Source organism: Juglans regia, chromosome 7 (assembly GCF_001411555.2).
Source record: "Juglans regia cultivar Chandler chromosome 7, Walnut 2.0, whole genome shotgun sequence".
NCBI lineage: Eukaryota > Viridiplantae > Streptophyta > Magnoliopsida > Fagales > Juglandaceae > Juglans > Juglans regia.
In genome coordinates this window covers 6548383-6559250 of record NC_049907.1, presented here as the reverse complement: position 1 = coordinate 6559250, position 10868 = coordinate 6548383, and the positions used below count along the sequence as shown (strand labels likewise).

General features: G+C 33.1%; 1 protein-coding gene across 1 annotated transcript; it reads left to right on the top strand.

Moving 5' to 3' along the window:
• The first annotated feature begins 3796 nt into the window (after window positions 1-3796).
• Window positions 3797-9181, top strand: LOC108985880. Its single transcript, XM_018958340.2, has 8 exons — window positions 3797-4266; window positions 4738-4792; window positions 5016-5073; window positions 5301-5395; window positions 5485-5588; window positions 5891-6019; window positions 6821-8248; window positions 8478-9181. Exons 1-7 carry the CDS (start codon window positions 4193-4195, stop codon window positions 8109-8111), a joined length of 1806 nt encoding a protein of 601 aa, XP_018813885.2. The 5' UTR covers window positions 3797-4192; the 3' UTR covers window positions 8112-8248; window positions 8478-9181.
• Window positions 9182-10868: the final 1687 nt, after the last annotated feature.

Here is a 10868-nt window from a genome sequence, read left to right as displayed (position 1 = left end):
GATCGCTTGATATTGAGAATGACTATTTTCGTCCTCGAGGGGAAGATGAATAAATTTTTGGTCCTGAAGTATCATATCTTAGTACAATTGGTGTTTTAATGTATCTTGCAAATTCTACAAGATTTGATATTGCATTTTCAGTCAACTTATTAGCAAGATATAGTTCTACATCAACTCGAAGACATTGGAATGGAGTCAAACATGTCCTATTTTACCTTCGTGGTACGATCAACATGAGATTATTTTATCCAAAAGAATCAAGTACACAATTAATTGGATATGTAAATGCAGGTTATTTATCTGATCCGCATAAAGGACGTTCTCAAACAGGATACCTATTTACATGTGGAGGTACAACTATTTCATGGAAGTCTGTCAAACAAACAATAGTAGCTACCTTTTTCAATCACTCATAAATTATTGCAATGCATAAAGCAAGCTATGAATACATTTGGTTAAGATCGGTAATTCAACATATTTAAGAAAAGTATGGTTTACCGATAATCAAATGCGGCATGCATTATGGAAATAAGAAGTGGCTACATCAAAGGCGATAGGATCAAACATATTTTACAGAAGTTTTTTTATACATAAGAGTTTCAAAAGGGTGGTGACATTGATGTCAAGAAAATACAACCAAGTCATAATTTTGTAGACTTATTTCCTAAAACTTTACCATCTACAACATTCAAAAAGTTAGTACACAATATTGGAATGCAACATCTCAAGGATCTTTCATCATGAACAATTGAAGATTTGTATATCTACAAGGGAAAGTCAAGTATTATCTAGATTGTACTCTTTATTATTTCACTAGAATTTTTTCCGTAGGGTTTTACTTTGCAAGGTTTTAATGAGGCAATCCTAAAGCATTTAAAGACACATTAGAATGTTGTACTATTTTTCCTTCGCCACAAGTTTTTCCGATCGAGTTTTCTTTGACAAGGTTTTTCTTTGTTTATGGACATCCAATGAGAAGTGTTGTAAATTCTTGTAATGTATTTGATGGATGACCATTAGTATTCTTCCATATTCATGTATCCATTTGATTCATATATTGTCATTTCCTAAGTTCATGTAAAAGGGTGTCTTGAGGAGCATTTGTAGTAGACTTACAACAAAGAAGTTGAGAGAAATAATATTTAGTTCCTGAAGAACTAATTCTAGATATTATGGTTTTTGAATTCTCTTACTACTTTTCTTTAATTTTACAACATATTTATGGTATTTTGTAACTGGTTTGAGTTGGAGTTGAAACTTGGAATGGTTCTGGCTAATTTCGTCAACTTTTATGGAATTAACTTAATTGATTTATTGGTCATTGTTAATTCTCAACTTATCATTCATGTGGGTTTTGCTTTATGAAAAAATATTCTCATCAGCTATTATTCATATCTCACATCTTACATCTTATAAAAAATATCTCTATACCTTATAGAAAATACACCTATACTCTATAAAAAAGTTATTGATGAGGTGTGAGAATGAATGACTGATGTATAATAAATTCTCTTATTTCATTGCCAACTTATGCATGTGTGCCCTATTCTCTTTTATTTTTATTTATTTTTTGAATGCATGTCTTTTCATTTATATCTTCGCCGGTAACGTTTAAAAGTTCAACATTCACACATCACAAGGCCAGGGTTTGTACGCGAGTTTCTATCTTATCTTAATTACATATTTATGAGAAAATGATTTTTACATATATATTTTTAGAGGGGGTAAGTTTTGCTCATTTGTTTTTTTTAATGAGTAATTATGAGATATACATAAAAAAAAAAAATTTAGAGATTATATACTCGAAAATTGTATCTAACATTAACAATGTTGATCATATCTATAGGTTAATATAACACAACTAATTAATCTCATGCCCATTACTATACAATATAAATTTAGTTTTAAGTATATTTTTGCCTAAGTCATGTTCTTATCACTCGTTCTCTGCAAAAAAAAATGAGATACTAGTAGTACCTCTTCTATTTTACTTTCTTTCTCAAAATGTCAATATAATTTAGAGGAAAAGATAATATAAAAGTAAAATTACTGTTAAGTAATTACCAACCTTGTTTGTCCTACATATATTTGAAATTGACTCCGTTAGATGGTGTTGAAAAGTGAAATCAATATGAGAATAGGTCAATGCATGCTTTGCTTTATATATGCTTCATTATATTCCAATCAAGGATGATGATAAGTCCACTAATAACCGAACACATTTCTTTTTAGAAACAAGATAAAGATTAAGTATAGTTTATGATTAATTTGTTTATCATTTTTTTTATACAAGATGTTATAATTTCAGCCATTCCAAAAATAAATACTCAAAAAAATCAAATTAACGTAACTGGTTATAATATGCAATTAATAATGATTAATAGACAACCAAATCCTATGAAAATATATGATTAACGTGATCGATTTAGTTTTCTATTTAAATTTGTTAGAAACCCGGAATCACAATATATACTCATGTAAGATAAAAATTAAAAGTAAAAATAACAAAAAAAATGCGAAATCAATACAATAAATTATGTAATTCGACCCTAATGGTCTACATCCACGACATGAACAGTCTAGAAGTCTTTATTATTGAAGAATTCATCAAAACTTGAGTTTACAATCACTTACAATCATTAATCACCGCACAAAATATGGAATGACTTTCTCGTTTTATCCTCTAACGAAACCACACCATAAAAACACACTTAATCATCTCCTCAAACTTCAATTTGATCTTGGTAAGATTGGGGTTTGAAAAATTCCTTCTGTTTCTCTCCTAGAGTCGCAGCCTCCAAAATGGTAAAGTGAATTGCGTTTCAGCTTTTTTTACATATACGAAGGGCACTTGTCTTTATATACAAACTACATAATTATAATTTTGCCATTATTGAGATATTACAAAAGTGTCATTAATCTCATATTACAAGTGTCATTACCATTACCATATTTACAAATATACATCCATTCACGTAAAAACTTGACTCGTCTTCAACACAAGGGGCTAGGAGTATAAAACTCAGATTTTTTATTTGGAGAACTAAGTCATATGTCATCAGGCTCGTGACAATCTGTTTATCATTTTTAGTAGTTGACATAATAGCATGGATGATTATGTAAGTAAAATTATAAATACAAAATATTTATAAAGAAATTTTATAAAAATAAATCTACAAATTGATGTGATTAAAATATTTCTCTTATAAGTATTGATAACATTTTCAAATAAGAATTATAAAATTGCTAGAAATGTCACTTGAAAAATCAAAATGTAAAATTTTAAAAATTAAAAAAATAATTTTTATGGTGAAATATCATAATCTGAAGTATAAGAAAGCTTAAAAGTCTAGAGTACAAAAGAGAATGAAATTTTCACCATAACATCTCAAAAGACACTCTCTTTGAACTCTTACCTCTCATCTTATAGTCATATTTATAAAGAAATTTTATAAAAATAAATCTACAAATTGATATGATTAAAATATTTCTCTTATAAGTATTGATAATATTTTCAAATAAGAATTATAAAATTGTTAGATATGTCACTTGAAAAATCAAAATGCAAAATTTTAAAAATTAAAAAATAATTTTTATGGTTAAATATCATAATCTTAAGTACAAGAAAGCTTAAAAATCTAGAATATAAAAGATAATGAAATTTTCACTATAAAATTCCGAAAGACACTCTCTTTAAACTCTTACCTCTCATCTTATAGTTATATTATTCATTCTATTATCACACTTTCCCGCCAAACTCTGTCACCTATTCTCTCGGTAAAATCTAATCTTTTACTTCAAATCACCAGATTCAAAGTCTTCTCTATTCTCCAACCCTTTTTGATCCTCCACATTCGCATATTACTCTATGTTTCCTTCTGCCTTTTTTAAGCCGTTACGAAAAACAAAGCGTTTTGAGAGAGAGGTTCCTTCAAACCCATAACGGTTCAGTTGATTTAGATTTCTATCTCTGTTTCGTTTACTCCGTTGTGTGTTTTTATTGTTGATTACTCGAATTGACAATTTTTGGTAAAAAAATTAATAATTCATTGATTGGTTTTATATAAAGGATGTGACTTTGGGTTCGGGTTAAGATTTTCAAGGCTTTTATTACGACAGACGTGAAAGCTGAAATGCTCCCTTTGTGGGTTTATGGAATTTAATTTTTTACTTGATGTAGAAGTCGGAGGGTATGGTTTCTACAACTCCTCCGTTGTCTTCTAGCAGCTGTGATGATGCGGTTCCCAAGCCAGTCTCCTTTCAAGGGTTTGTTTGTTTTTCTTATCTTTTTTTTTATCACTCTATTAATCGCTTATGATTTTTCTTAAATATATAAGATGAAAGCTTGTCTTGGTTTACTACCCTCTCACAATGGGTTGATGGTGATATACTGAAATTGCATTGCTTAATATCTTGTCAAGATTCTGTTAAACCCCGTTTGGATGCTTAGAAAACTGACGGGAAAAAGAGCAATTCTGGGTGTTATGCGTTTCTATTATCCAAATATTGAGGCATTTGAACTTTTCCAAACCATATAGCTCTATTAGTCTCAATTGAGTGAGGGAGCAACCGGAAATATCTGTGTTGTTCTATTGTTAATAACTTCCTATGGAGTTGCAAACGATAAAGAACCCTCGATGTCACTATCCCATATTTTCCTTTTTTATTTTTGAATCTGAATTGTTTTGCTACTTGTTGTGGCACGAGTTGTAATGTTAGAGTGGGATGTATTTTTAGGCGGATAACAGGCCCTACAAGACGATCAACGAAGGGAGGATGGACAGAGGAGGAGGTTAGTATCTAGTTGGTATTGTATGCTTTATAGCTTCTTATTGCTTATCGGATAACTTAGTTGGGATTAGATGTATGGCCCCTTGGATCCCCTAGATTTTCTACCCGAAGTCTAGGGCCCAGAGTGGGAGGGAGAATTTTATGTGTCTACCTCAGTCTTGAGACTTCACTTTGCTAATTGGCTAAGCTTGGGGCGATGACTGTATATCCCTTGTTGTGAACAGGATAAGATATTAGCTGTTGCCGTTCAAAAGTTCAATGGCAAGAACTGGAAAAAGATTGGTGCGTATCAACCTGTGACCTAACTTATTTTTTATACCTTTCTGATAGTAGGTCTGATTTCGCTCTGATTAGTGGTGTTGGTAATAAAGAATACAATAGCTTTTGGCTTGAACCAATGGTTTGCGAGTCAAAAATCTCTGAAACAAGAGACAGAGAGTTCCAAGCCTTTTTCCCATCCCAAAAATAGAATATACCACAAAGTGATGTTGATTTGATATCCTTTACAGCTGAATGCGTTCCTGATAGAACTGATGTTCAGTGCCTGCATCGCTGGCAGAAGGTTCTCAATCCCGATCTTGTTAAAGGGCCTTGGAATAAGGAGGTGCAAATAACATTCACATCGGTTCTTTCAAGAAGGTCTTGTTTTCAAGTTTGCTATGTGATTCTGATTTTCTTATCTGCAACTTCCAGGAAGATGATCTCATCATTGAGCTGGTTGCAAAGCAGGGGAAAAAGAAATGGTCTGAGATAGCAAAATTCTTGCCAGGCCGGATAGGCAAGCAATGTAGAGAAAGGTAGATGCACTCTGATTAATAAGTACAATTTATCCAGTTTCTCTTTTGCATAATTTTATTTATTCATTTACTCATTGTCATATATGTAGTGTGCATGCACATTATCTACACACAGACACACAACTGAGTGCATGTGTGGCAGACACATTTGTGTATGTCTCTATATGCAGTAACTGCTTTAGCTTCACCTATGAATTTTTCTTTTTCTGTTTAAAGGAAGCCCCATTTATATTTCCTTTCCGTTGAAGAGATAAAATAAATAAATCTAAATCAAACTGCTATTTTCTTCTTTCTTTGTTTAGGTGGCACAACCATTTAAATCCGGATATAAAAAAAACAGCATGGACCAAAGAAGAGGAATTGATTCTCATTAAGACCCACCAAACATATGGGAACAAGTGGGCTGAAATAGCGAAGTTTCTGGATGGAAGGTATATGACTCTGAAAGTATTAAATGAAAACCATATAACTGAAAGGTTATATAAGACAGTGGAAATTAAGATTTCTCTCTCCAAAAAAATGAAATTTGGTGTAGCTGGTTTGTCTGATTGAATCAAACAGGTGCTGTTTATTCTCTCATAATGCAGATAGTTTCAGGATAAACCAGACACCGATTAAAAAAGAAGCTGTATTGGTTTAGACAACTTTTTTTTGTTCAGGGTTAGGCACCTGGACAAAACATACCAGGTTTTTCTTATAATCATTATTTACTGTTTCACATAGTTATTTGACCTTGATGCATGTAGTTTCTTATCTGATTTATTGTCATCTATCCTCTCTCTCTCTCTCTCTTTTTTTTTTGGGGTTGATAGTAAATTACTGCAGTGACGGGTATGAGCTTTAGATCATAATGTGTTTTTCACATGCACCAAGCACTGTTTGGAGATGCATGCTCTTGTTGTTTAGATGGCTAAATTTGACATTCTGTATTTCCTTATTAAGTATGGATTTGAGTTAATTGTTGGCCTGTTATGATTCTTACAGGGAGCATGCTGCATTAGTATAAGCTTTGATAAAGGCAATTATATGCAGGGCTAGTCTTTAGAGATTTTACTCAGGATGCATTAATATTAATCTAACCTTTTCAATTTAATGGATCCATAAAATTGAATATTTACATTATGAAATTATTCCCTCTGAAATCAGCTGAATTGAATACATTGGTGGAGAGTATTTTTTCTTTTAGTTGAGGAGGAACTTCTTATAACTTGTATATCATTTAATATGAACAGGACAGAAAATTCAATAAAAAATCACTGGAACTGCTCGGTGAGGAAGAAATTAGAATCTATAAATTTAGCCAGTGGTTCTGGTCCTTACAGTCATAAAGCAAAAGCTGAATGCATAAAGTCTGAAGAGGTTAAAGAAAGCTGTGATCAGAAATTGAACTTTGAGGGAAGTGCAGACACTTGTTCACTGGATTTGATTCTTGACATGAGGGAAAGTAATTTGCAACCTTCAAATAAAGTGGATTGCAGGTCTTTGAAAGGAGGAGAAAATGACTTGACAAAACCCCGATGTAGAACAAATTTGCATGATGGGGATGCAGCTTCTTGTGGTCTGAGTGGCAAACAATGCCAGGAGCGTGCTAATAATGGCAACACATTCAGAGAGCCCTATCATGCAGCTATCAAGACCAATGAATTATGTTATACTTCCTCTAGTCATCAAGTAAAGTTTAAATGTCTAGATGAACAAGTCCATGAGCCTGATAAATCTGTCAATCCATTGCCTTCTGGAGGACTTTCTCGACCCTTGCAACTCTCTTTGTGTACACGTTCAGATGTTTCAGGGTGTAACATATTAACTTCTAATTTTCTTCATGGGTTAGCTTTTCCTGCCGCTGCAAGGAGATTGCATGAATCTTCTTATGTGCCACAACACAATGTTTGTTATGCGGACTACTTTGAAAATAGGAACTCAAAACTATGTGGCCAAAATAAGGATCCTCTTTCATCTAGGATGGCATGTGAAACTTATGAGGAAAGTACAGTTTTTCGAGCCCCTGCAAACTTGGAGGATTCATACAGTTCATTGTGCTATAAACCACTCTTCCAAAAGGATTTAAATTCACTTTTGAAAACTGGTACATTTCCAAGTACAGATAGCTATATTCAAACAGCTTCAAGTCCAGTTTCTTTTAATACGCCATCAAGCCACAATACAGGAATAACTGTTGATGGTAGCAGTCCAGAATCTATATTGAGGAGCGCTGCACGGAGTTTTATAAATACACCATCTATCATTAGAAAACGAAGACTCAAAATTTCCAGGAAATTTGACAATCTAAATCAGAAGGATGGTGTTTGTTCACTGGAAGAAAACAGAGATAACTCGGACAATAGTCACCACTTGTTATCATGTGACAGACATGATAACAATGGTGTTCCATCCAATGAGAAGCAACTTTTCCTGCCTCCTCCAAAGTCTCAGAAGCTTGGAAGTTCTGCTGCTGTAAAATCTATAGAAAAATGCCTGGAACATGCATTTGATTCTGAGTGGGCATCTACCAACATTAAATAGAACATCAGTTGCCAATGATTATTCTAGTGCCAATTGTGGTCAAGATTGGTGGATTGTTCAAGAGTCTGGCAGAAAGGTTTCTTTCAAGAATTCAAGGTCGATGAGGAGACGAGCTGAAACATGTTGATATGAAATTGGTGAGTTACTTTTGCCAATCTTTTGTTTCCCATTGCATGTTCACTTCCCTGCACTTTTACCAATCTGTGGCTTGGGTGCCTTCATTTGTGCTCTCCGTATATAATATAACTAATTATGAACCAGTTGAAAATAGTCAACAGAAAAAATATAAAATATATATGTATATATATAAAATATCCAGAACCTGAGAAGATTACCACAGATATATAATGCCTTCATTTCTTGCAGATGAATTATCAATTTGTGTACATGTTCAATTTCGATACACCTCTGGCATGGACTGATGGGATAGGATTTGTGCAGCCAACTCAATGAAAGAACAAATAACACCTCCCCAATAGTGGGCAACAATGATAATTTGTACAGCTACATGACTGACTGTTCTGAAGTAAGCGATATTTTGATTTTTTTCAATAAAATATCTACTGGATCCAATTTTACTAGTGCTAGTCTTTTTTATACGTATCATGAAAGTCAGCTACTAAGCTGGTGGTTATGAGAACAGGAATGGTAGACTCTTCTTTCCATGGTTATGGAGTTCAAAAAATGTAGAACTTAGGTGGGCATGGCACAGCTTTTTGTGGCTCACAGCCAAGGCATGCTAGGGGTCATGTCCAATCCTTTCTCCCTCATCTCCTCCTCTATTTCCCTACTATTTCTCTGTCTCTACCTCTTGCTGTATCTAGTGCCTCTATCTCGTCCTCTCGCCATCTCCATCTGATCAACTCAGGCTCTGTCCCTGTTTAACAGTCCTAATCTATGTGACTGTTCAATGTGGATTACAAGAGACAAACAAAAGCTCACACAAGCTCTCTCAGATGAGGCTCATAATACTAATGTATGTGTGTTTAGAATTAGCATTTGGAATTGTGTTTGGTTTCAATGAAATTGAATTTTTGGAATTGGGTTTCTGAACGAGTGTTGAATTGGTGGAACTGACTTTGTGAAATTGGGTTTCATAACCCGAAAATTTGAAACCCTAATAAGCGCCGCAGCCATTGGACCGGCAACCTACCCCCCTGCTCAATGAATACGGGTGGGGGAGGGGAGGGGCGGGGTGGGGCTGGGCGAGGGCAGGGGTCAGAGAGGTTAGCTACCCAGCCTGAATCAGATTTTTTATTTAATATAAATTAATATTTTAATAGATAATTATGTAAAACTTGTATAAGGTTTGTCTACCTATCATTTCATTTTTTCTTGTTCTAGGAAAAGAAATATTGGACTATTATTAGAGGGACTACACGTTTAAATTTAAGCGCTGAATAGAGAAAAGGAAAGATAAAAGAAATTGGATGATATTTTCGTGGAAATAATAAATATGGGTACCGAGTATTTGATAAGATCAAATCAATTTACGCGCTAATTAAAATAATTGGGTTGACGATGACAAAGACAAGGTGGTCTGACTCCGACGTCGCACGCTCATCATGCTCCTGGACACTATCCAATCCGGTCCATAGTACTTGACGTTGCCAATACTTTACTCTCCCATCGTTTCTTCTGCTTTCCGTTTTTTCTTTTTCATTTCTGGACGCTAGTGGACACTGTTTCTTCCACTTTGGCAAAGCTCACGCCTGCCCAACATGCATGTCTGAATTATATATATATATATATGTATGTTTTTTTTTTTCCTGGACAAAGTCAACAGATTGCACACAGATTTTCCCGATTAACATTAATGAGTAATTATTATTTTTATTTATAGTAAATTTTATATTCCAAATTATTGGGTTTGTAGAAATTAATTTTATTGGTACGGCAATATGAATTGATGATCAGATAAGAATGAGTTATGATTTTTTTGAAGGATTTTTACAATAATAAAAAGTACGAGATAGAAAATTTGCTCAGCACTCGTTCGAGTGAAATTTAGATTAAAAGTTTGATCGACGCGTGCTCAACACTTCATTTGAATGAAGTTCTGACAAATAATTCGTTCGATGCACGCTCAATATACCGTGCGAGCAGATAGTATAGAAAAATTAAAATTAAAATTTTTACAATATAACATTATAAATACATATTTAATAAAAATTCTAAATATTCTTAAGAGTGAAATCTCGTCTCAAAATATATTTTATGATTTCTTAATATAACAAAATTCTCTACAATTATACAGACATAAACACACTGATAATATATATTCTAGAAGGAGACAAAAACGCATTTTCCATGATTTTGCTTATCTCGATCCATGATATCCAATTAAATGAGAGTGTCCAATCGACAACAATTAGAGAGCTGTCAGGACAGGACAGGACAGACAATTGTCATTTGTCATTTCAGGTGAGGTGGATATTTATCATATGGGCACTGCTACGGGTCCCGAATTCGGGACCCATTTTGTGTCTCGAATAGTTTTTTTATTTTTTTATTTATTTTTTATATATTTTTTTAATCATCATAAATATTTTTAAAAAAGATAAAAAAATTACAATATTATTAAAAAATATTTTTTTAATCATTCAGTTAAAAAAATATATATATATATATTTGGGACACACTTTGGGATTCGGGACCCAAAGCATTTCCCTTATCTTATAGAAAATACTATTATATCTATTTTATTTGACTCTTCTATTTAACTATTGGTCAATTTTTTTTTTTTTTAACTTAGTG

Excerpts from the sequence above, each read along its gene's own strand:
- LOC108985880 (XM_018958340.2), top strand. The coding sequence starts at position 4,193 with ATGGTTTCTACAACTCCTCCGTTGTCTTCTAGCAGCTGTGATGATGCG. Across the intron at positions 5,589-5,890 it reads GGCAAGCAATGTAGAGAAAG|GTGGCACAACCATTTAAATC; the intron begins GTAGATGCACTC and ends TTCTTTGTTTAG. Across the intron at positions 6,020-6,820 it reads GCGAAGTTTCTGGATGGAAG|GACAGAAAATTCAATAAAAA; the intron begins GTATATGACTCT and ends TAATATGAACAG.